Source organism: Hypanus sabinus, chromosome 29 (assembly GCF_030144855.1).
Source record: "Hypanus sabinus isolate sHypSab1 chromosome 29, sHypSab1.hap1, whole genome shotgun sequence".
NCBI classification, from domain to species: Eukaryota; Metazoa; Chordata; class Chondrichthyes; order Myliobatiformes; family Dasyatidae; genus Hypanus; species Hypanus sabinus.
The window spans coordinates 11,958,047-11,985,563 of NC_082734.1; the positions used below are offsets into that span (position 1 = coordinate 11,958,047).

The 27,517-nt window shown below is 41.7% G+C and overlaps 1 protein-coding gene across 1 annotated transcript; it reads right to left on the reverse strand.

Annotated features, from left to right (window-relative positions):
• Positions 1–659: 659 nt before the first annotated feature.
• LOC132382986 (WW domain-binding protein 11) lies at positions 660–27,517 on the reverse strand. The gene is made up of 11 exons (XM_059953638.1): positions 27,318–27,517; positions 24,080–24,111; positions 23,025–23,118; positions 21,623–21,819; positions 19,345–19,478; positions 17,418–17,617; positions 17,076–17,276; positions 16,861–16,962; positions 14,270–14,551; positions 3,752–3,934; positions 660–2,709 (listed from the first exon to the last, which is right to left on the reverse strand). Exons 1-11 carry the CDS (start codon positions 27,379–27,381, stop codon positions 2,294–2,296), a joined length of 1,905 nt encoding a protein of 634 aa, XP_059809621.1. The 5' UTR covers positions 27,382–27,517; the 3' UTR covers positions 660–2,293.

Here is a 27,517-nt window from a genome sequence, read left to right on the forward strand (position 1 = left end):
AAGTGAACATGTTTTTTTTCTAATTATCCATTGTCATCCAACAGCTTTTTTCTTAGGTAGTTGGTAAGGGGTTGACTTTTTAATATATACATGTTATATATATATAAAATTTTTTATGATGTATGACCTATCTTTAAATTTTTGATTACAGAGTGGTATAACTTTGTGTTATGCTATAACATTTTGATAAATTTTATTACAATATATGAATATACACAAGTTATGTTGAGATGTATCTATGTGTTGCACTCTGTAAATCTTTTATTGTAAAAAGAAAAAAGTACTTTATAAGCAAGTCTTTGTTGTCATGTAGGAAATGTGGCTGCCAATTAGGCAGGATTGTACTAATCATTTTTAGTAGCATTGAGAGAAGAATAAATATTGGCCAAGCCTAGAACAGGCCTCAGTTCAAAATCTCATCTAAAGGATGGTCCCGGCAACAGTCCATTTCACTTTGTCAGTTTAGAGTTTCTCTATCCCTGAATTGAAACTTGAACCCTTCAGATGTTGATTAATGTACCCAACACAGATAGTAATAACTTAACTTTGAGTTATGAACAAACACTCACTTCTCCTTTATGACAGATGTGTACTGTGAAGTGGCAAAATTGGTACAATAGTCTTCATTTTAAGCAAAATAAAAACAAGAGATCTATTAATTGAACCAATTCTATTTACTTTGTAACACAAAAGGATCAAACAATACAATAATTCACCTCAATGAATAGTCTTAAAACTGCAGTGTTTTCTGATTAGGTCCTTGGATTATTTGATTGAAATTGAGTTGCCATCCATTTCCAAAATGTGTAAATAGGAAATTTATTGAAGTTTTATGCAACATTGGCATAAAGCAAGTAATGTCTACAGAGTGTTTAGAAAGCTATCACAGGAAGCTGAAATACTGGTGGTTATAGATCTACCCTTGCATGATGTTGATGATATACTTGCAGTGGCACAGAAGAATAGCATTCATTCATGAACATTCAATAATTTACCCTAGTATGCCTTGGAACACTAGATATGGATAATGACAACAGACAAGTACAGGGATGCCTTTAAAAATCCATGCCCTACATTAATGCAATGCAGATGTGAAATTGTGTGGAAAAAGAAGGTTTTATAGTTTGGATGAGCTCCAGAGCAATTGTAACAGATATGCCAATAAAAGTTAGATCTTGTTCCTTTTTGCACCTTGTGCCACTTTGGGTGGCAATCTTTTCCATTTCCTTAGCATGTCTTTTTTTAAAAAAAAAGAGGCTGAGTTGCTACCTTAACACTCAACCCAGCAAGGATGGAAAGCATGCAAGGAGACCATTGGCCTCGAAGTCCAGTGCTGATGCCACTACACTACCAGCTTTTACACAGAAAAGCTTAATAAAACAAAACAAACATTTTTAACATTACATTGCACATTTGCAAAAAGATGAATTATCAAGCTTTTTGTCTCCAATCTATTTCCAAGAAATTCATTAAGGGATGTGATCAGTGGAACCACTTATTATCAGTCCTGTCAAAGTTCTGCCTCTGTATACACACCAGTACTGATACAGTACCAAAATTATTCATGTAAAATAGGAAGTTAAGCATTCACTTAAAGGAAGACTGGGCAGAGATACTACCGAGGGCTATATGTACAGACACCCACAACACAAAAAAAGGGAATATTTTTTGACAATAGTTTCAGTAGACATCAATGGGAGAATGAGCCCTCTCACCCTGCCACAAGCTTAGCAATTCAGTTGAGCTAAGAATACGAAAGGGACTTTATAACTGCTAACGCATGACCTCTGATACCCAATTTGCCCCAAACTTTTTTTAAATTCACCAATCCAAAACTATTTTCTCTAACTGTCAGTGCTAAAGGTTGAAACTCTTACTGTTGGAGACTCCTGTGTTTAAATTATACAAATGAAAATGATATTTTCTCCAACATTTCCTACAAAATGTCTCTGTAAATCATTACCCCTTATCCTTGAAGCAGTTATCTTTTAATTCTGGTTTTGATAATGCTTGCAAGCATGCAGCAAGTCTAATCTTCAGCCACAGTGTTTGAAAGCTCACGAGTAAGGGTCTGTTCTCAGTTGCAAAATTCCTAACCACACAGGTTATAGGGTTGAGTTACATCATAGGAATAACAATTTTATAAATCAGTGTTTTCACATAAACATTCATGTTACAGAAATGTATTTATATTTTAAAAAAGCAAATTTGGGGATGCATTTAGACATGAATCTCAAAGAGCACGGCTGAGAGGTTGGTAATCTAGGACAAGGAGGGGCCAAGTCTGAGTTAGTTATAAAAGACCTTCCATTTCTTTCATGAAAGACTCATATATGTCATCCTTTGTTTGAATTGAGACAGCTGGTGAAGCCTTTGGTACTGGCTTTGTCGGAGCGACAACCTCTTCCTCTCCTTTCTTCAGTGGCACCTGACTCTTACTTTCTCGCTTGACTCGCAAGGCGGTAGGCACAAAGCGGGTGATCTCTGCCTTAGGATTGGTGATTTGGGGCTTTGCACTGATCGTGGCGATAGCTTTCTTCTCGATGGTGGTGATGTTCTCATCCATCTTCGGCCGCTGGATGAGACTTGGAGGAGCACTGAGGACACCGGGGTTCGGCACTGGGGCTGGTGGAAACAATCCTGGGGGCGCGGGACCAAGTGGAGGAGCCAAGGGTGGGCGTATCATACCTGGCCGAGGAGGTGGGATACCTTAAAACAGAAAGGGAAATTTAGACAACTCCAGAAAATCAATGAACAATTACATTTCCTTAAACAATGATAATTAAATACAAATTTCCTTTTGTTTCACCGTCCAGATAGAGTGCTTATGATTCACCTGACTCTTCAAATACCACTTTTGATTTACTGTAACTTGTTCAGAGTTAGTACGTTATTTCCACTGTACCTCACAGAAATTGCTATAAGACTACACAAATAAATACATTTTATTTCCACATCATATTCTTTAAAGTACTGATTCTGTGCAACAACAAATATCACTTACAAGCATTTATAATTTACTTCATCTGCTCTATAAAAGGTAGCCTTGAACACAAAAGTCAGCATGTGGAAGGAGGCGATGCGAGAATACCAAGTGACTGCACATTAGGCAGCACAGATGTCGAACTCAAGTTCAAAGTCTGATGAGTTAAGGGAGTGGGACAATGCTTCAGGACTCATACCACCAAGTTCAGGTAGTTATTACCCCTCTCAGTCCTATCAGTCACTTGAAACAAAAGGGATAACTTCACTTGCTCCATAACTAAAATGTTCCCACAACCTATGGACTCACTTTCAAGGACTCTTCATCTCCACGTTTATTGCTTATTTATTTATTATTATTTCTTTCTTTTTGTATTTGTACAGTTTGTTGTCTTCTGCATTCTGGTAGGGTCTTTCACTGATTCTGTTATGGTTAGTACTCTATGGATTTATTGAGTATGACTGCAAGGAAATGAATCCCAGGGCTGTATATGGTGGCATATATGTACTTTGATAATAAATTTACTTTGAACTGTATTAAGTGGGACATATATGACCCACTAACAGGTATGATACAATCAGAGAAGACACAGGACATTGCAAATGCTGGAATCTGGATCTAAAAACCTGCTGTGGGAACACATTAAGTCACCTGGGGAGGGAAACAATTGACGTTTTGGATCAAGGATCTTCACCTGAACTGAAACAGCCTTTTGACCGCAGTTCATAAGCATATCTCATCCGCCAACTCCAATTTATTTGAACTTACCTGGGGGTGCAGGTGGTGGCAATCTTGGAGGGGGTCCGCGGGGTGGTGGGCCTGGAGGAAGGCCTGGCGGGGGTCCTGGTGGTGGGCCTGGAGGTCGCCCTGGTGGTGGTCCAGGAGGAAGCAAGCGTGGAATCGGTCCTCTGATTCCAGGCAACCCTGGTGGTCGTATGAATGGAGGTGCCCCTGTGATAAACAGTACACAGTTAAGTCAGAATAAACAAATACGTGAATTAATCCTGTAATTTACAATGTAACAACCATTACTCTATCAAAGACAGGAATGAAAATAGGGAACTACAGACAAACTAGCTTAATATCAATGGTGGGTAAAAGGCTGCAATCTGTTATTATAGTAACAGAGCTCAAAAATAATAGATTGCAGAATCTGCAAATCTGTTAGTGTTTTTTCATAAGAATGGATTAGTGGAATAAATAAAACTAGTTGATATGATATATTTGGATTTTCAGCTGGCTTTTGAGAAAGGAATCACACAAGAAACTATTGAACAAAATTGGAGCACACAGGAATGGGGGCAATTTACTGGTATCAATTGAGGGTTGGCTAATAAACAGGAAATAAAGGAATAAATCAGATTTGGAGGCTACAAGCCACCAGGTTGCGGAGTGGTGCTGGGACCTAGCCGTTCACAAGCTAGATCAATGACTTCAATTCAGCACCAAGTATAATATAGACAAGTTTGCTGATTTGCTGGGATTTGAGGCCACACCTGGAGTACTGCATGCAGTTCTGGTCTCCTTACTTGAGGAAGGATAGACTGGCTTTGGAGGCGGTGCAGAGGAGGTTCACCAGGTTGATTCCAGGGATGAGGGGGGTTAGACTATGAGGAGAGATTGAGTTGCCTGGGACTGTACTCGCTAGAATTCAGAAGAATGCGAGGAGACCTTATAGAAACATTTAAAATTATGAAAGGGATAGGTAAAATAGAGGCAAGAAAGCTGTTTCCACTGGATGGTGAGACTACAACTAGGGGACATAGGCTCAAGAATCGAGGGAGTAGATTTAGGTCGGAGATAAGGAGGAACTGCTTTTCCCAGAGAGTGGTGAATCTGTGGAATTCTCTGCCCGATGAAGCTATCTCAGTAAATATATTTAAGACAGGATTGGATAGATTTTTGCATTGTTGGGGAATTGAGCATAATGGGGAAAGGCAGTTAGGTGGAGACGAGTACATGGCCTGACCATCTTATTGAATAGTGATGCAGGCTCAATGGGTAGATGGCCTACTCCTCAGGAAAATGTAAGGTAACTAAGGGCAATATGTACAGGTTAAGTGAATAGGCAAGGACGTGGCAAATGGAATAAATATGAAAATGAGCAAGAAAAATGGCAGAGAATCTTTTTTTAATTAAAAAAATTGAAAGGTTCAAAGTGTCCTGGTACCTGAATCACTCAGAGTTAATTTACAGGTACAGGAAGCAATTTGGAAAGCATTTATATGCTGGCCTTTATTGCAAGAGTATTTGAGTAGCAAAGTAGAGACGTCTTGCTCTAATTATTGAGGGCTCTGGTGAAAATCCATTTTGAATATTGTGAATACAGTAGGTCTGATATCAGAACAAAGGACTTGCAATGGAGATACGAAAGCTAAAGTTCACCCCATGAATTCTTGGAACGGTGAGTTTGTTAGACAGGAGAGATTAACAGGTTAAAATGCTGGGATGATGTTTCTCCAGCCTGGTGTCCAGACTAGGGGTCAATCTGAAAATAAATCATTGACTAATCAGGATAGAAAATTTCCTTACCTAGAAGACAATGAATTCTTGAACTAAGAGGATTGTGATTAGATTAGATTAGAATGGGTTTATTAGTCATATTGTGATGGACAGCACTTGGTAAATGCACTCTGTACATACACACGTTCGCATACACACAAACATCGGCTTGTCATTCTGCTATTGTTGTGGTGAGTGTGGACATTTCAATGTCTTTGTCTGTGTACCAACTGTTTTCCTTCTGCATTGTTGCATACATTTAGAATCAGACACCAAAGGTTAGAACATAGAAAAGTACAGCAGGTTACAGGCCCTTTGGCCCACAATGTTGTGCTGACCCTCAAACCCTGCCTCCCATATACCCCCCCCCACCTTAAATTCCTCCATATACCTGTCTAGTAGTCTCTTAAACTTCACTAGTGTATATGCCTCCACTACTGACTAAGGCAGTGCATTCTACGCACCAACCACTCTGAGTGAAAAACCTTCCTCTAATATCCCCCTTGAACTTCCCACCCCTTACCTTAAAGCCATGTCCTCCTGTACTGAGCAGTGGTGCACTGGCTGTCCACTCTGTCTATTCTTCTTAATATCTTGTACACCTCTATCATGTCTTCTCTCATCCTCCTCCTCTCCCAAAGAGTAAAGCCCTAGCTCCCTTAACCTCTGATCATAATCCATACTCTCTAAACCAGGCAGCATCCTGGTAAATCTCCTCTGTACCCTTTCCAATGCTTCCACATCCTTCCTATACTGAGGTGACCAGAACTGGACACAGTACTCTAAGTGTGGCCTAACTAGAGTTTTATAGAGCTGCATCATTACCTCGTGACTCTTAAACTCTATCCCTCGACTTATGAAAGCTAACACCCCATAAGCTTTCTTAACTACCCTATCTACCTGTGAGGCAACTTTCAGGAATCTGTGGACATGTATCCCCAGATCCCTCTGCTCCTCCACACTGCCAAGTATCCTGCCATTTACTTTGTACTCTGCCTTAGAGTTTGTCCTTCCAAAGTGTACCACCTCACACTTCTCCAGGTTGAACTCCATCTGCCACTTCTCAGCCCACTTCTGCATCCTATCAATGTCTCTCTGTAATCTTCGACAATCCTCTACACTATCTACACCACCACCAACCTTTGTGTCGTCTGCAAACTTGCCAACCCACCCTTCTACCCCCACATCCAGGTCATTAATAAAAATCACAAAAAGTAGAGGTTCCAGAACAGATCCTTGTGGTACACCAATAGTCACAATCCTCCAATCTGAATGTACTCCCTCTGCCTTCTGCAGGCAAGCCAATTCTGAATCCACCTGGCCAAACTTCCCTGGATCCCATGCCTTCTGACTTTCTGAATAAGCCTACCATGTAGAACCTTGTCAAATGCCTTACTAAAATCCATGCAGATCACATCCACTGCACTACCCTCATCTATATGCCTGGTCACCTCCTCAAAGAACTCTATCAGGCTTGTTAGGCACGATCTGCCCTTCACAAAACCATGCTGACTGTCCCTGATCAGACCATGATTCTCTAAATGCCTATAGATCCTATAACTAAGAATCTTTTCCAACAGCTTTCCCACCACAGACGGAAGGCTCACTGGTCTATAATTACCTGGATTATCCCTACTACCTTTTTTGAACAAGGGGACACGTCTCCTTCCAATCTTCCAGTTCCATTCCTGTGGACAACGATGACATAAAGATCCTAGCCAGAGGCTCAGCAATCTCTTCCCTTGTCTCATAGAGCAGCCTGGGGAATATTCCTTCAGGCCTCGGGGACTTATCTGTCCTAATGTATTTTAACAACAGCAACACCTCCTCTCCCTTAATATTAACATGCTCCAGAACATCAACCTCACTCATATTGTCCTCACTGTCATCAAGTTCCCTCTCAGTGGTGAATACTGAAGAGAAGTATTCATTGAGGACCTCGCTCACTTCCACAGCCTCCAGGCACATCTTCCCACTTTTATCTCTAATTGGTCCTACCTTCACTCCTGTCATTCTTTCGTTCTTCACATAATTGAAGAATGCTTTGGGGTTTTCCTTTACCCTACTCGCCAAGGCCTTCTCATGCCCCCTTCTTGCTCTTCTCAGCCTCTTCTTAAGCTCCTTTCTTGCTACCCTATGTTCCTCAATAGACCCATCTGATCCTTGCTTTCTAAACCTCGTGTATGCTGCCTTCTTCCACCTGACTAGGTTTTCCACTTCACTTGTCGCCCATGATTCCCTCACCCTACCATTCTTTATCTTCCTCACTGGGACAAATTTATCCCTAACATCCGGCAAGATATCCCGAAACATCAACCACGTCTATAGTACATTTCCCTTTAAAAACATCATCCCAATTCACACCCACAAGTTCTAGCCTTATAGCATCATAATTTGCACGTCCCCAATTAAAAATTTTCCTATCCTCTCTGATTCTATCCTTTTCCATGATAATGCTAAAGGTCAGGGAGCGGTGGTCACTGTCCCCCAGATGCTCACCCGCTGAGAGATCTGTGACCTGACCCGGTTCGTTACCTAATACTAGATCTAGTATGGCATTCCCCCTAGTCAGCCTATCAACATACTGTGACAGGAATCCATCCTGGATACACTTAACAAACTCTGCCCCATCTAAACCCTTGGAACTAATCAAGTGCCAATCAATATTAGGGAAGTTAAAGTCAACCATGATAACAACCCTGTTATTTTTGCACCTTTCCAAAATCTGTCTCCCAATCTGCTCCTCGGTATCTCTGCTGCTACCAGGAGGCCTATAGAATACCCACAGTAGAGTAACTGCTCCCTTCCTGTTCCTGACTTCCACCCATACTGACTCAAAAGAGGATCCTGCTAGATTACCCACCCTTTCTGCAGCTGTAATAGTATTCCTGACCAGTAATGCCACACCTCCCCTCCCCTTTCCCCCCCTCTCTATCCCCTTTAAAGCACTGAAATCTAGGAATATTGAGAATCCATTCCTGCCCCGGTGCCAGCCAAGTCTCCGTAATGGCCACTACATCATAATTCCATGTATGTATCCAAGCTCTCAGTTCACCACCTTTGTTCCTGATGCTTCTTGCATTGAAGTACACACACTTTAGCCCTTCTACCTTACTACCTTTATTCTGCTTTTCTTTCCTCAAAGCCTCTCTATATGTTAGATCTGGCTTTACTCCATGCACTTCTTTCACTGCTCTATCGCTCCGGTTCCCATCCCCCTTGCAAATTAGTTTAAACCCTCCCAAACCATGCTAGCAAACCTACCAGCAAGGATATTGCTCCCCCTCGAGTTCAGGTGCAACCCATCCAATCTGTACAGGTCCCACCTTCCCCAGAAGAGATCCCAATGGTCCAAAAATCCAAAACCCTGCCCCCTGCACCAACTCTTCAGCCACGCATTCAACAGCCATCTCCTCCAATTCTTACCATCACTATCACGTAGTACTGGCAGCAATCCTGAGAACACCACCCTTGAGGTCTTGAGGTTTAGTTTAATTCTAAACTGAGCTGATACGCTGGGGTTGGCTTTATGGTACCTTTCTCATCATACAATAGACAATAGGTGCAGAAGTAGACCATTCAGCCCTTCGAGCCTGCACTGCCATTTTGAGATCATGGCTGATCATCTACTATCAATACCCGGTTCCTGCCTTGTCCCCATATCCCTTGATTCCCCTATCCATAAGATACCTATCTAGCTCCTTCTTGAAAGCATCCAGAGAATTGGCCTCCACTACCTTCTGAGGCAGTGCATTCCAGACCCCCACAACTCTCTGGGAGAAGAAGTTTTTCCTTAACTCTGTTCTAAATGACCTACCCTTTATTCTCAAACCATGCCCTCTGGACTCTCCCAGCATCAGGAACATATTTCCTGCCTCTATTTTGCCCAATCCCTTAATAATCTTATATGTTTCAATCAGATCCCCTCTCAATCTCCTTAATTCCAGTGTGTACAAGCCCAGTCTCTCTAACATCTCTGCGTAAGACAGTCCAGACATCCCAGGAATTAACCTTGTGAATCTACGCTGCACTTCCTCTACAGCCAGGATGTCCTTCCTTAACCCTAGAGACCAAAACTGTACAAAATACTCCAAGTGTGGTCTCACCAGGGCTCTGTACAAATGCAAGAGGATTTCCTTGCTCTTGTACTCAATTCCCTTTGTAATAAAGGCCAACATTCCATTAGCCTTCTTCACTGCCTGCTGCACTTGCTTATTCACCTTCAGTGACTGATGAACAAGGACTCCTAGATCTCTTTGTATTTCTCCCTTACCTAACTCTACACTGTTCAGATAATAATCTGCCTTCCTGTTCTTACTCCCAAAGTGGATAACCTCACACTTATTCACATTAAACGTCATCTGCCAAGTACCTGCCCATTCACCCAGCCTATCCAAGTCACCCTGAATTCTCCTACCATCCTCATCACATGTCACACTGCCACCCAGCTTAGTATCATCAGCAAGTTTGCTGATGTTATTCTCAACGCCTTCATCTACATCATTGACGTAAATTGTAAACAGCTGTGGTCCCAATACCGAGCCCTGTGGCGCCCCACTAGTCACCACCTGCCATTCTGAGCAACACCCATTCACCGCTACCCTTTGCTTTCTATCTGCCAACGAGTTTTCTATCCAAGTCAATGTCTTCCCCCCAATGCCCTGAGCTTTGATTTTACCCACCAATCTCCTATGTGGGACCTTATCAAATGCCTTCTGAAAATCGAGGTACACTACATCCACTGGATCCCCTCCGTCTAACTTCCTGGTTACATCCTCGAAAAACTCCAACAGATTAGTCAAGCATGATTTACCCTTGGTAAATCCATGCTGGCTCAGCCCAATCCTATCACTGCTATCTGGATATGCTACTATTTCATCCTTAATAATGGACTCTAGCATCTTCCCCACCACCGATGCCAGGCTGACAAGTCGATAGTTCTCTGTTTTCTCCCTCCCTCCTTTCTTAAAAAGTGGGATAACATTAGCCATTCTCCAATCCTCAGAAACTGATCCTGAATCTAAGGAACATTGGAAAATGATTACCAATGCATCCGCAATTTCCAGGGCCACCTCCTTTAGTACCCTAGGATGCTGACCATCTGGACCTGGGGATTTGTCACCCATCAGTCAACTCATCACCGTTTCCTTCCTAATGTCAATCTGTTTCATTTCCTCTGTTACCCTATGTCCTTAGCCCATCCATACATCTGGGAGATTGCTTGTGTCTTCCTTAATGAAAACAGATCTGAAGTACTCATTAAATTTTTCTGCCATTTCTCTGTTTCCCATAACAATTTCACCCAATTCATTCTTCAAGGGCCCATCATTGTTCTTAACTATCTTCTTTCTCTTCACATACCTAAAAAAGCTTTTGCTATCTTCCTTTATATTCCTGGCTAGCTTGTGTTCATACCTCATTTTTTCTCCCCGTATTGCCTTTTTAGTTAAGTTCTGTTGTTCCTTAAAAACTTCCCAATCATCTGTCCTCCCACTCACCTTAGCTCTGACATACTTCCTTTTTTTTAATGCTATGCAATCTCTGACTTCCTCTGTCAACCACTGTGGACCCTTTTCCCCCTTTGAATCCTTCCTTCTCTGGGGGATGAACTGATTTTGCATCTTGTGCATTATTCCCAAGAATACCTGCCATTGCTGTTCCACTGTCTTTTCTGCTAGGCTATCCGTCCAGTCAACTTTGGCCAGCTCCTCCTGCATGGCTCCATAGTTTCCCCTGTTCAACTGCAACACTGACATCTCTGAGCTGCCCTTATCCTTCTCAAATTGCAGATAAAAACTTATCATATTATGATCACTACCTCCTAATGGCTCCTTTACTGCAAGATCGCTTATCAAATCCTGTTCATTACATAACACTAAATCCAGAATAGTCTTGTCCCTGGTCGGCTCTCGTACAAGCTGTTCCAAGAATGCATCCTGTAGGCACTCTACAAACTCCCTATCCTGTGGTCCAGCACCAACCTGATTCTCCCAGTTCACCTGCATGTTGAAATCCCCCATAACTACTGCGACATTACCTTTGCCACATGCCAATGTTAACTCCCTATTCAACTTGCACCCAATATCCATGCTACTGTTTGGTGGCCTGTAGACAACACCCATTTGGGTCCTTTTGCCCTTACTGTTCCTCAGTTCTATCCACATAGACTCCACTTCTCCTGACCCTATGTCCACCCCACCCCCTCTGCCCACATTTCTGTCCCTACGATAGCACATATACCCTTGTACATTCATTTCCCAGGTCTGATCTCCCTGCAGCCATGTCTCCGTTATCCCAACAACATCATAGTTACCCATTCGCACCTGAGCTTCAAGCTCATCCGCCTTATTTCTGACAATTCGTGCATTCAGATATAGAATTTTTAGCCCATTTCTCCTCTCTCTGTTTGAATCGCTGCCTATTGTGCTTAACCCAGCTCCCCGAACTCCCATAGGGCTATACACCCCTAGAATTTTGTTGTCCTTCCTAAATTTACTTATCTTTCAACACATTTAACTCCATGTTCTGTCAGACCATCCCTCTGTACATGTGTCCTCCTTATCACTTGATCCGCCTCACCTTTCTCTACTACACACTTAATATTCCGGAACCGTGTTGTCCCCACCTATCTTTTATTCTTCCTCTCGCTATCCTCTCTCACATTCTAGATCCCCACCCCCTGCAAATTTAGTTTAAACCTCCCCGCCACCTCCCAAGAAGCACTAGCAAACTTCCCTTCAAGAATGTTAGTACTGCTCCAGTTCAGGTGTAAACCGTCCCTTCGGAACAGATCCCACCTTCCCTGGAACAAAGCCCAATTATCTACAAACCTGAAATCATACATGGCGGAATATTCATTTCTTTAGTAATGGGGATGTGAAAATATGTATATGTTATTCGTATGCCGTATTTAAGGTAGATATCTGTTTATTTCTTAATACTACATGCGGGTGCATCATATTCTTATTTGTGTGTAGTCTTAACTTTGTTGGTAATTAAAGATATATGTCCCAATCAACACACGCAAAATGCTGGGGGAACTCAGCAAGCCAGGCAGCATCTGTGGAAAAGAGTACAGTTGACATTTCTGGCCTGCTGAGTTTCTCCAACAGTGTGTGCATAGGTTGGATTTCCAGCATCTGAAGATTTCCTCTTATATACGTCCCAATGCCTAAAAAAAACTCTTTGCCCTCAGTATGAGAGAGATAGGGGCTGCGAAGAGTTACCACTGGACAAGAATAAGTACAGAACTTTATTGTGTTTACTTGTAGATATCACTTTGTAAATACTTCTATTTTTTTCTTTTCACTAATTTTTGCAAGTTTGATTTTTGACGCACCTAATAAACACCCATGCACTATAGTGCTGGGCGACTCCAATCAGTTTTTACTTTGGTCATAACCCACATTTCTAAAACACATAAGTTAAAACATTGAGTTATATGCATTCTTTGCATTAACAACCAACACGGTCTAGTGATGTACTGGGAGCAGCCCACAAGTGGCATCACACTTCCGACGCCAGCGTAAGACAGAACATCCAACAAAACAAACTGACGCCAAGATACAGCAAACCAAACCCCTTTCTACTCCCCTACTAGGGATCACTGACCCTCATGCTCACGATCCTCTGAATGCAGTCCATGAACTTGTGGTTCACAGGTCTTCATCCTCCGCTGATTCTTGTTGATGAGTACAGTATATTAAAATCTAAACGCCTGATATTAAGGCAATCAATGGATTATGGGGTTTGTGCAAGAAAGTAGCTCTGAGGTAAAAGATCATATGTGATCTTAGTGAATGGAGAAGTTAAATGGGCAAATGCCTCTGCTCTTAAAACTAATCAAAATAATGAAACTTCTACACACATTTTTCCTTCCTATTTACAATGTTACAGGGTTCCATAAAGATCTCACTTTGCTTTTTAGATTTTCAAATACTTGATTTAATTTAAAGGGACATTCCTTAAATGCCTCTCTCAAGTATGCTGGAACAACCTGCAAGCTGAGTAACCGGACAATCACGGAGAAAGGACAGGAGTCAAAGATTTATTATGGATGGCAGATCTTTTTTCCCTGAACCAAGCACGGCTGAATATTAAACTAATAAATGGGAGAACTGTCACTAATGAAGAAAGGAGAAATTATTTTTGACACAAAGTGAGATAAATAAAGTACTTGGACACTCAGCATAAGTTAGGTGCAGAGTACAGGTCTCACCACACTGCCAATAATATGCCTCAGGCCAACATGTACATCCAATTAATAAAAAAACTAAACTGTTGGATTTACTTCCCTCCATTCAATTATTTGTATTTTATTTTAACAGGTAATATTATATCCCAACTCAAACATCACTGCTCGTTAGCTGTTCAAGGCTTAGAAATCTATAAGCACACAAAGCAAAGACTTTCGCCACTCTTCCTTCACAGACTTTCACCAATGACAAGATTTGAGAAACAGCTATCCATAACTGTTAGTTAAAAGAAGCATTATTACTCCAACTGCACTGCTAGTTATCACAGAGTAAACTGCTTGCGAGTAAGTTTGAATTCTGTGATGTGGCAAGAGGAGCCCATGTTTCATTTTACCTTCCAGTTCCCCATCGTGCTTCAACTGTATTAGCTCAGATCTACCCGAGTTAGGCAGAGCAACTTCAAACATCTACTTCAAAGCATCTACAGCATGATGCTTATATAAATATATTTGCGATTAACAGGAATTTCAAATGTTCAGTTTCCATCATAAACAGTCACATCATTGGGAGCTTCAGTCTTGTTTCTTACCTGGGGGTGGTCCTGGTGGTAGGCCAGATGGTGGCCCTGGAGGTCTTAGTGGAGGTGCAGGTGGAGGTCCAAGTGGAGGAGGCCCAGGCATTGGTGGAGCTTGCATCGGTGCTCTGGGGGGCATCTGGGTTGGCGGCGGTACCTGTGGCCCTTCTGGCTGGCTTTCCTCCAGCTGTCGCTTTTCACGACTCTGTTCCTCTGTATCCATCTTCTCTTCTTCAGCGGCTGCCTCAGGAGTGGGCTCCTCTTCCTCCTCCTCCTCCTCCTCTGGGAAATCTTGTCCTGTTAGAAAGCAGATACTGCATTTTAATTTCTAGTTAAAATTTTCTTAGAAGCTACACATGCTACCTTTCACTGCATCCTTTTAGATTAATTTCCAAACTAGCTTTGTATTGGTGAGAAATACATTTATTTCCATATTTTGGGTCATCACCATGAATGGGAAACAGCTGAGGGCAAGTAGTAATCCTGAAGTAATTCAACCCAGTGACACCCTGTTGCTCCATCAACCAACACCCAACCAGTGGTTATATATTATCCCAATTCAATGAATCCTAATCTCATGCAACAATTCCTTGAGAGAGTTTGTATTATTACATACACAACTAAGCCAAGTACTCACTACCCTGGGTAAATTTTGCTGACTTACATTAATTATAAAAATATGTGGCCCTGAATTTCTATAGCTATACCATGGAGAGCATTCTAACACCGTCTGGTACAGTTGTGGGGGGGGGGGGGGGGGAAGCTACTGCGCAGGATTGAAAGAAGCTGCAGGAAGTTGTGAACTCAGTCAGCTCCATCGTGGGCACTAGCCTCTGTAGTGTCCAGGACATCTTCAAGGAGCGATGCCTCAAAAAGGCGGTGTCCACCATTAAGAAGCCCCATCTCCCAGGTCATGCCTTGCTCTCATTGCTATCAGGAAGGAGGTGCAGGAGCTTGAAAGCACACACTCAACAATTCGGGAACAGTTTCTTCTCCTGTGCCATCCAATTTCTGAATGGACGTTGAACCCATGAAGATTTTTCTTATTATGTATTACATTGTGCTGCTGCTACAAAGACAACAAATTTCACGACATATGCTGGTGATATTAAACTAGATTCCAAAATTCTACGAGATCTCTATCAGTCTCCAATTACAACATCAACAGAAAACAAGAACTCAAGAGAAAACATACAAAATGTATATATTTAAATAAGAGGACCTCTATGGAATTTCAGGGCCCACTTCTGCTTCACAGAAGTGTTTTCTAACTCATGTCTATTTGACCTTTCAGGACTTCCTTTACACATCACCATCCCGTCCCCCAACAATCCAAATTAATTATCTTCCACTGCATCAATTATCATTCCAGTTCAATTACAAAGGCAAATCCTTTGCCATCTGCCACAGCTGAGCAATCTTCAAGTGATCCTTGGCAGGTAGTTATTTCACATGGTGGGACAAACCTGTGATAGGTTTCTCTGTAAAGGTATCTCTAGCTATTGCTGAGCAGCTGAATTTTCCCTGAGATAATACCAAGACCAATGTGAGGGCTAATAAATTATACATTTCAATATTACAGAATTACCTTATAAAAAAAGATAATACGAAAGAGAATAATTAGAACATCAGGTCGGTACTATCTCTTTGAAAGAGTAATTAGTCTGGCCAGCTCTTGCACCAAATGGTAGAACAGGTTTAAGGCTCTGTGGCCAATTCCTGCTTATTTTTCCTAATTCTGCAAATTCAGGTTCTTGCACAATACCTTTTTATAATGACTTAAATCATTTACTTAAAGGGTGGCAGGGTGAAGATATGTTGCTACCAAAGGAGGTATAAGCATTCCTTCCTTCTACTAGCTTGCAGGACACCCTTGGGCAAAGTGTGGCACCTGCTTATCCCCCTGATCCCCCCTAGTCACATGAAGCCACGGTGGTGGGTGGTCATATGAGCAGCTGGTGCATACCACAAGTCCTGGTTATATAATCACTGACACCAGGCATACAATCCCTGAAGAGAATTGACAATGGCTGGGGTCACTATCTTCTAAAGACTGTCCAGAAGAAGGCAATTGTAAACCACCTCTGTAGAAAATTTTGCGTAGAACAATCATGATCGCCTACATCATACAACACAGCAGATAATGATGATGATGATTTAGCAACCACCACTTTAATAAAGATCTTTTAGATCCTAACATCTCCAACTTAATAAAAATAACATGTTAATTTCTTACCCTACATCACACTCTTTAGATGTATCCAATAACTGGTTCACAGACGTAATGGAATATGCCTTTGTTTGTTTACTTCAATTTCTGATGTTAAATGTTTCCAATCTGTAGTGCTGTAGTATTGCTTTCCCCTATTATCTGTTGACTTTTTACAAATGTTTTGTCCATGATCAGCCAACTCAGCGTTTTCTGCAGATCAATGCTTGGACTTTCCTGGGCTTGCCAGGTAAAGGAAACAATAGGAAAGCTACTTAAGAAGTTACCTAGACTGCTTGCACAAGTTATCTGTATACTATCTCTTAAAGTGCATCAATACCATAATTTCATTCCCTAGTAGATCACTGCTCTCTCAATGAGGGGTATTATTACTCACCTGCCATTCTAAGCATCATGGCCTGCAGAGGAGTCAGCTCCTTCATGTTTTTCTTTTTCTTCTTGTGTTTGTCCTGCACATCTGCAAACCGCACAGTACGTCCTGAGGGGGAGCATTGAAATATTTTAATGTTCTTATTAAAAGCAACATAAAATGAAGAACACAGCAGTCAAGCCATGAGGAAGTGCCACCAATCGCCACTCTCATGAAAGTACCTGGCTTATCATCGTCCAGCCTGTCATCATCTTCATCTCGGTGCCGAAAATCATCATCGTCATCACTGTCTTTATCCTTTGAATCATCACTGTCTTCGTCTTGATCTTCTCGATCTCCATCTTGATCCTGCTCCATGACATCGTTGTAATCATCATCTCCACTGTCTTCCTCCTCCTCATCCTCCTGCATATCCTGAATTGCTAAAAGGCAAAGATCAGGTTGGAATCATATACAGTATCCACAGGCACTACAGAATGAACGTTCCCAAAATTACACTCTCAAACTATATGAGCACAGTCATTCAGTATCTGAATGAGCCTCTCTTAAAGATGATGTCTTACCAGTTTCAGGATCATAGACATTATCGTCATCCTTTCCTTTCAGAGGTAAACCTGGAGGAGGGCCCATCCTTCGGGCATAAAGTGCTAACACCTGTGGTGGCGGAGGACCTGGTGGAGGACCAGGTGGCTTCTTACCAGGTGGCAACCGTGGAACCCCATAAGAAGGAAGTGGCATGAGTGTAACAGGTTTGGAGGGTGGCCTGGAGAACAAAAATAGTTATTTATGATGAGTTTCTCCCCTCCTATAAAGTCCAAATTAAAAATTAAAATTCACGCATGTCTGTAATCTCAGGTACTCAGTCTAACATACCATGGGGAGTCAGTATCAGTTATGATAAAACACAATTTATTTATTCTCACTTCTAGATTGATATTAATATTAAAGACTCTGGCCACTCGCTTACTATAAGTTTGTCCCAAAATGAACTGATAGACAAATGCAATGCCTTTAATATGAGGGCTGAATTACATCCAACTTCATCTTAACCAACAGATAGGATTTTACCTGTGTAATATCACTAGTTATGGATAAGAAAATCATAAACATTTCCACTATATTTCATTGTACAATCAAACATGGAAAAGACACTGTATACTAAAGTCTTAAGATCCAAGTCAAAATGTTCATGCCATTGTACATCTCTCACCTGTAATTGCTCTCAGTGATCAAAGGATGGTATAAACCATTAAAGTAGTTATTTTCATCTAAAGACTAACTTTGTCACAGCGAAATGCCTCATTTGCATCAATCAGTGAGGATTGTGTCAGGCAGCCTGTAAGTGTTGCCACGCTTCCAGCAGCATCACAGTATGCCCACAAAATCATTAACCCTAACAGTGCGCCTTTTGAATGTGGGAGGAAACCAGAAACCCAGTGGAAACCCAAGCAGTCATAGGAAGAACATACAAACTCCTTAGAGACAGCAGTAGGTATCAAACCCCAATCTTACAGCACCTCTACTGCCCCCCACCCCGTATGCTACATCTGTACCAGGCAGCTTCAATAAGCAAGAAGCTGACTGTTCACATCACTCCACTTCTCACGCTTAAGCAGCAAAAAGTCCTAATTAACAAACCCATTTTAATCAGGATTTTCCTGGTGTAAGTAGCAAGAAATATTATGTGCCCATAAATTTTTCTTTGATATGTTTAAGATCTAGTACGAGTTTCATATCCTAAACATATGTAAAGAGGGTTTCTTCTTTTTGTTAACTAGCAGGAATGCTAATTTACTGATAACGAGAATGGTATTCCTTTGTAAACCAAATGGGGATTAATGTTCTTTCTTCTGAGTCTGTAAGCTTTTGTTGACGGGCTTTTGGGCAGATCGGCGCGAGGGGGTCGAGAGAGAGGACGCAATGCTCTAAGCTGGGCGAGGATCGGACCCCAAAGGGGGGTCCGAGGCCGGGAGATTCTCCGAGGAGGGGGGGGATGAAGCTAGATGTGCTTGGTTGACCACTCGGAGGGTCCTGAGCTGTTTGGAGAGTCGAGGGGTTCGGAGGGTCCTGAGCTGCGAGTCGAGGAGTTCGGAGGGGATCGAATGGTGGCCAGAAGACTTCAGTAATTGAGCTCCAACGGTTGTGCACTAAGTGGTTTGGACTTTGATAAGTTTGGCGCCTTTTCTTTAATTTTCTCTTCATATATACTGTATCATTATTAATCACTTAGTTATAGTAACCTTTATAAATTGTACTCATTTAATCGCATATGGTGTACTGTCTGTTTTTGGGCGAGGCGGGGACATCACACAGCATCCACACCAGCTGATTACCCACTTTGGCGGGGCCGAAGGCTGCTCCCCCTAGACAAGAACGAGCTGAGCGAGCCTGAGGCGACCCAGGGGGTTACACATAATACTTGTAACTTTAAGTATTCCCTGCTCAATTTCTTGCCAAAGGAGCTGCTTGTACAATTTAATTACTACTCACCCATAAGCTGATGTTTTCTTCAATATCGACGGTGGTTGAGCTCCCGGGAGGGGTATGTCCTGAATCATGATGTTTGACGGTGCGTGAGGCATATCTGGCAGTGGAATACTCTCCACCTCCACATGCTGGGCATTCTGTTCAGACAACAAGCAAACAAGCCACACTGTAAATAATACTCCACAGAATTTTTTTAAAAAAAAGGAAAAATCACAATCTTACAGCACCAACAATGACTTTTGATGTATATTATTCCAATCATTCATGTACTTTGCTTTGGATGCTTCCCAAAGGTGAGGTCTGCAGAAATCTAAGAACAACTGCACTGGAGTTACAAACGTTCCAACAGCAGAGATCAGTTTGAGTGGTTCCCGAATAATTACCACTTACATTGATCAGGGTGGTAAACAGTGGATGACAAAACTGGCTTGATATTTAAAAGTTCTAATGAAACCAAAGGAGAGCAATGTTATCATCAGGGACTGTTTCAGTACAAGGTACTTACTTTAAATGCATGCACTCCTCAATACTTAGCAAAGGCATACCAGTTATCTTAATATTAGTTGAAATCATTAGTTACATATTTCTCATTGATAACTGTTCCTATCTGTCATTCCTACTGGGCTCAGACTTCTAAGAGAACCATAGCCTTGTTGTGGTTTGGAGGCTTGCATGCTACAACGACCTACAGAGCTATGCTGGTTGGAGTCAGGGTTTCATGTTTTGGCTTTTGGTAGGGTCACCAATGCCAAAAATGTCAAACAGTAGAGGGGTTTAGTGGTCCTGCCAGTTCAGGGGTTCAGCTCAGAGCTAACAACCCTGACTGGCAAAACAAAATTGTTGCCAAAACAGCAATGAAGAATCCTTCTACCTCTGAGTGTGACAGTATTCCCGAGTCTCTAGCCAAGACTTGCATGACTGGGAGTGGTGAAAGCAAAGAGGAAGTTACTGACATGAAGAAAACTCTGAACACCACTAGAGATGGAGAACCTTCACTGCCTCCCTAAATGCCAGCCCCGTAACGGGCAGTAAGTACTGTGCTCAGAGCCTGCTCTCAGTTCTCCCTTGACCTTGAACCTCCTTGACTATAGCCAGACTGCAGAAAGTAGCTACACTCATCCTGCTGATTTCAGTACAGCTCCGTGTGAAAAACACCATCTGTAACACTGTTCTAAGCGAAAGTCTCTTCAAAATTAATATCTGGCAATAATTGCAATGGAGAGTCTCACCATGGGCTAGTGCCTTTCTACTGAAAAAGTTGGAATCCTCGTCTCCATTCTGAGGCATTAGCCTTCTTTCAGAAGACGGGAAGTAAAGGTGGGTAAACAGCACCTTTAAAAAGGTCAGCAGAGTAATGCTGCTTCCTGATTTAGGTCGAAGTTATCCATTGGATGCTTGTTTACAGAAAGCATCTGTTTCACAATTTACATTTTATCCATTAGCATTGGGTGTGAAGCAAAAGAAAAAGTGAAGACAGCATAGCACCATATACCCTGGAGAGCATTTAGTGGTTTACCCTGAGAACTACAAAATCGTGAAGCCAACAAAAGAACAGCTGACAGCACAAAAAATTTGCTAGAGATTTACTAGCATCAAATTAATGAAATCCACAGTTAGATATCTCATTCAGATGATATGAACAGAGTTGCTTTGTATGTATTTAAATCAGAGAATAATTAGACACAAAGCATTGAGTTTATAAACAATGAAAAATAACAGTAATCAAAACTATACACAAATTAACTAATCAGAGCATGATTTCCTTAAAATCGATTAGTTAGCTCAGTTACACATTAAAATTGGCAGGTCAGGTTCAACACAGTTCACTACTGATCAAATCGCTTCATACCCTGCCTGAGCAGCATGCCCCAATGCTATGAGTGAGGTAGCGCTGAACCAAAGTGACAATATTCCTCGACAGATCATGATCTTTGCAAATGATGTTCAGAGATAAGGAAACAGCTCGCAAAATATTCCCCAATGTCTCCAAACTCACTAATAACTTGTTAAAAGTTGAACAAAATACACATTTCATTTATTGCTGAATTCCATATGCACAATAGGGAGATACAGGCCAAAGCAGAAATGCACAGAGCAGGGTGTGTTTCCAATAAAGGAAATTAAACATGGGAATGACAAGGTATATAAAGCAAAATAGTCATTCACTCCAAAACCACACCATTTTATAATCAACAGCCTTCAATGGAAGCAAATACAAGATAATTCTAGTTAACAAAATTAAACAGCTTAAACACAGAAACAGCTTCTCCCCATCCCTTACCTTCACAGCATCAAAGAACTGGCAAAGTTGCGATCGCTTCTGTTCATATTCCGTCTCAAGTTTCCGCAGCTCCTTATAAAAATCAGTATTTTCCTTCTCATACAGACGCAGGATTCGCTCAAACGTCTCTCGGAGTTTCTTCCGCTTATCTTTCAATACTTTCTCATTAAGCTGGGGTTGTTGAACAGGATTGAACTCTGCAGAAGATTTGTGGAAAAAGTCAGTCATATCAATCCAGCATGGTGCACCTTGATGAATTAAACACTGAAGTTGCACATTAAATATCATCAAAAACCCGGTGCAAACATTTGAAAATATGCCAAACCCCAACACAATGTGTTGTATGAAATCAGGTTAGCGGGTCAGGTGAGGGGGGACAGACGAGACTCAATACTGCCAAGTACAATACGTTAACTATTTATTTACAAGTCAAGGCATTCAGTAAGCCTTAGATGTACCCTCAAATACCTGGTCTACAGTGACCAAGAGAGTGTAAAAGAGGTCACGTGGTTACCACGCACTAGATTTGAACTCTACTGCACAGTGAGATGGCAAGTATGGGAGGGACTACAACTTTCCTTACATACCCCCCACAGGGTAGTGGCTTTCAATGAGCAGGTAGGTTAGACACTTTCTGAAACACTTTGTAATATCCCAAGCTCAAGGTTTCTGTCATTCATTCTGAATATAGTACTGTGCAAAAGTCTTAGGCACATATATATAGCTAGGGTAGCTAAGACCTTTGCACAGTATTTGTCAATGTGGTGCAGACAGCAAGTCTGTAAATCTGGCAGGAGCAAAGGATGTTGTGAAATACAAGGGGGGGGAGCACCGCCAGAGGAATAGCAGGGATAGGGGGTGATGCAGATGCAGACGCATGCAACCCTGAGTCACCAGGCAAGGTCATCTGATTCCAAACTATAGGTTTACTGATGATTACGCAATCTCTCTCTAGTGTTTCCCACTCCTTTCCCTTTTCCCAACTATGATTGCCCTTTCCCTGCCCCCTTCCCATTCTCAGTCTCAGTCTACAACAGACACCCATATTAGAATTAGGTTCATCTTCACTCACATATGTCATGAAATTTGTTGGGTTTTTTTGTGGCAGCAGTAAGGTATATGTTAACTACACTGGGTAATCTAAAATTAATAGTGGTGGATGCACAAAATAAAATAGGAATTAAATGGCATAATGGTCGCTGTAGAGATTGGAACATTGGGGTTTACGCCAAAAGATAACCAACCACTTGACAAATTTATTCCAAGCATGAAAGTGAACAGCAATACAATTCAAATATAACGAAAATGCTTTCTCCTAACACAAACACAGTGGCTAGCCCAATATCTTAAATGCATTCTTAAATAAGGTCATTCTTCCTGAAACATTCTAATTGTTCTTTACCCATTTCATCCAGTTTCTCCATGTCTTTGATTATTTGTTTGGGGTCCTTCATTTTGAGCACAGCTGCCCGCACCATCATTCGTTGCTTCTTGTTCTGTTAGGCACAGAGAGCACAGGTCACCAAGGAATTTACTCCTACTTACATTTAAAACAAGAATAATCTGCAGCTTATTAGTTAAAGAACACTGCTAGAAATGCAACGGGATTAACACAATGTGAATTCAGGTACCATGCAGATCAGATCATGACAACTAGTCCACAAAAAGCTGTAAGAACTCAGCAGGTCAGGCAACATACGTGGAAATGAACAAACAGTCAAAGTTTCAGGCCAGAACCCTTCTTCGGGACTTTAAAGAAAGGCAGAAGATGCCAGAAAAAAAGCTGGGGGTGTGAGGAAGAAGGATAGCTGGGTGTGTGTTTTTTTTTAAATGTTTCTAGTCTCAATCCCTCTCACTGCAATTTGTAATCTTTTTGCTCTCTATTCTTTCCATGCTACAATAGGTGCTGCTTCTTTGAACATTTTTCTCTGTAACATCGATAGTTACAAAGAGAAAAGTAGGACAAAATGCTTCTTCTCCATCAACTTCCAAAACCAGGAACATTAAACTTAACTGCAGACTGTAACTGCTATCCAGCTCAAATCAGCAAAAGCAGCAGAGCTAAGGATTAACCCTGGGTTCTTCTGCTGGGAATGGCTCATATTCACAAGTTGGTCATAAACCCATCAAGCGATCAGTGAAGAAAAGGCTGAGATTGCAATAGATTTAGAAAGGCAGACAAAACTCCCTTACATTTAGTTTGCAATTATGCAGAATTCATTTGAATATTTAAAACTTGAATGAATTGAAGAGGTTGAAAAAATACGACAACAAGGCAAGAAAATTAAGATGGAGGCAACATTACAGCAAGGTCTGGTTAGCTCATTAGTCCATGGTTTTATGCAGTTTGATATTTAATGTAATAGTTCCTTTATCTTCCATGACACAGGTGAACCATACAAAAGTTTATTCTTGAGCCCTGCTATGCCACATAAACAGTAAAGATAGCTGACTTACCTTTTTCAATTCCCGCTTCCTGGCTTCTTTTCCTGTTTCATAAAGAAAATTTGTGAATTAGATTGGAACAAGAGAAAAAAGGAAAAGAAAAATCTTCCACATACGTTTTCCATAACAAATTCAAGTCTTTCACAACCTCAAGACTTCAATCTAACATACTTTAAAATCAACAACAACTTCTCAAAGTATGTAGCTTTTGCTGTCTTTAGAGTCAGAATAAACAGCAGGGAAACAGACCCATAGGCCCAACTCCTATGCCAACCAAGATGCCCATCCAAGCCAGTTCCATTTTCCCATAACTTTCTAAATCTTTTTAATCCATGTACCTGTCCAAGTATATTTTAAAAGTTGTTGTGGTACCTGCCTCAACCATTTCCTCCGGCACCTCATTCCACATAGGTGCCAGTTTTTGAGTAAAAAGAAAGTTGCCTCATGTTCCAAAGATTCAAAGTACATTTATTATCGAAGTCCGTATGAAGTATACAACCCTGAGATTTGCCTTTCCCACAGATGGTCACGATACAATGAAAACCACGGAACATCAAACTCTGCCCTACCCCCACCCCACATGGAAAAAAAATCACGCAAATGGCAAAAAGGAGAGCGCAAAAAACACAGAAATAAAACAAAAGATTCCAGGCATATTCAGTTCAGCTCAATGTTTGTCGTCTGCAGGCCGCACAGATTCAAAAATCACCCAAAATAGTGAGAAAAAAAAATGAGCGGCCAGAAAGACAGCATAATGTGAATTAGAATCTAATCCACAAAGCACATTGATTAACCCTGCCCAAGACCCAGAACTCTGGCACCATCCTCCGACAGTTAGATATGGCCCTTGTGGCTAAAGGGATCAGGGGGTATGGAGAGAAGGCAGGTACAGGGTTCTGAGTTGGATGATCAGCCATGATTATACTGAATGGCAGTGCAGGCTCGAAGGGCCAAATGGCCTACTCCTGCACCTATTTTCTATGTTTCTATGACAGCATCAACGGAAAGGGAGAGACCATTGGAATGCAGGGTCCTTCCTTTGGAAGCAGTGAGCGAGAGGGAGAGACCACCACAAGTAGAGATCTTCCTCCGGCAGCAGCATATGAGAGACTGATAACCGGCACTGAACACCTGATTTTCAATCTTCCTCGACGCATTAACTGGCAAGATCAGCCCATCAACTCTTTCCCCTCTAACCTTAAATCTGTGCCCTCTACTTCTTGATTCTCCAATCCTGGGAAAGTTTAACGGACAGATAATAAAGTATGAACCAAAAACCACAAGAGTGACAATGATACAGCAGAGAAATTAAAACAGTAAATGACAGGTATCCATCTGTAAATACACTGGAAGTCAGGTAGAAATGGAGCTGATGTTCTAGGTCAATGACGTTTACTTGAAAATGCTTTCTAACCAACTACCATCACAAGCCTGCCTTCTTTCATTAAAATGTTGGTCCTGAACCTTGTTGCTGAAACAGTATAGCAACCCAAAGCAAAGCAATCAGAGTAGGAATGCAATGGAGATTCAAGGAGACAGGAGTTCTTCAAATTTCTATTTGGTTTCCTCAGTGGTTAGGGAAAATTATGATGGTAGTGAATTCACAGCTTTGACCCCTCTCCAGAAATAAGGAACCAAGAACCTGAGGGCATAGGCTTCAGGTGAGAAACAAGAGGGGCAACTTTTTCACCCAGAGGCAATCTGGACATGGAACAACCAAAGTAGTGGTGGGTACAATAACACAATTTAAAGGACAACTACATGGATTGAAAAGGTTTAGAAGGATGTGGACCAATGGGATTAGCTTAGGTGGTGTCCAACTCGATATGGACCAGTTGGCAAAGAACTGTTTGACACCATGAACTTAATAGCCTATTCACCGCCCAGTAATTCTAGTATTTTTGGTTTTATTTTTAATTTCTAGCACCTGCAGTAGTTTTCCTTAATTTATTTTAGTGATGGTGATTGAGGAATAAATAATGGTCAGGCCACCGAGAAGCAATTATCTATACCTCCTCAATCAGAGCTGCTGATGCTGGCAATCTGGCATAAAAACAGAAAATACTGGAAAATGATCAACTGGACAGGCCGCATCTGTGTAAACAGAAATAGTTAATATTTCAAGACCAAGACCCTTTAACAGAATAAGGAGAGAAACTAGTTAGTTTTCAGCTGGGAGGGGTGGGTGGAACAAAGGGAATATCTTTGATAAGGTGAGATCAAATAAGCTAATGTGTCAGAGTAATGGTTAAAATCAAAAAAAAATTGTATGGGTTACAAGTTGCTAACAGCAGGGAAAATGCAGCAAGCCAGATTAGATGAATAGAGAGTGAAAAAACACAAATTAATTACTGACAGGAAAGACAGAAAGAAACAGTTACATGTAATTATTACCCAGTATTAAAAGCAAAATGCACCAAGTTGCTTTTGTGGTAGATGAAGTATTCTTCAAGCCTTTGGCCTCATTGTAAGAGGCCTCAGACAGAGAGAGCAGAGTGAGAGTGGGATGGAGAACTAAAGTAGCACGCAAGAGATTAAGATTCATTAATTTATCACATGTACATCAAAACATAGTGAAATGCTGTTTGTGTTAATAGCCATCACAACCTAATGATGTGCCCACAAGCCTGTCTACAATGTTCACAGAACAACACAAGCAATGATAATAACAAAACAGCCACAGAACAACGGCAGCAAAACAAGTTTTGTTCCTCTCTCCCACGCACAAACACATGCACAAAGGTGGTACTCCAACCCCAGGACAGAGCTACTGGTAGCCCTTGCAGACTGAATGCAAGTGGTCCACTGGTCAATTACCCAATCCGCATTGTTGGACTTAAGGAAAATTAGGAAGATGCCTTGCATTCAGTCTAAAGTCCTAGCCAGACAACAACAATACCTACAACAACGCACCTCCTCGGCGCAATCCCTATGAGAGCCAGGCGCTCCCCTTTCATCAAAAACAAGTCTCAGCCTGGATAATGTGTTCAAGTCTCTGCGTGAACCTACGACTAGTAAGCTCCCCACTGGACAACGGATCAGCAAAATTAGAGAGACTGCCTGCAGCATATAATGCTCCAGTTTAATGCTGGGAATCTTGTGTATAGAATGAAAACTGGTTTAATTACAGGTTAATTTGGAGCCAAGATATTTTATCCGCGATATACCAGCCCAGGCCCCAGGCCCCAGGCCCCAGCCCCCAAGCCCAGCCATAGCCTCGGTTCTCCCGCCCCCTCTTCCCCGAACTTACGGGCCTGGTCAGTGGGGTTCATGAACTTCCCACTCTTGGTGGAACTGGTCGACCTCCGACCCATCTTTGCGGCGCTCTTCTCCCCCTCCTCCGCCGCCGCCGAAATAAAAACGAACGCAACTCAGGAACGTCCCGCAAATTCAGGCGCAGCGCCCGTCCGCCATCTTCATCCTAGCAACGACCTTTAACCCGACTCGCCG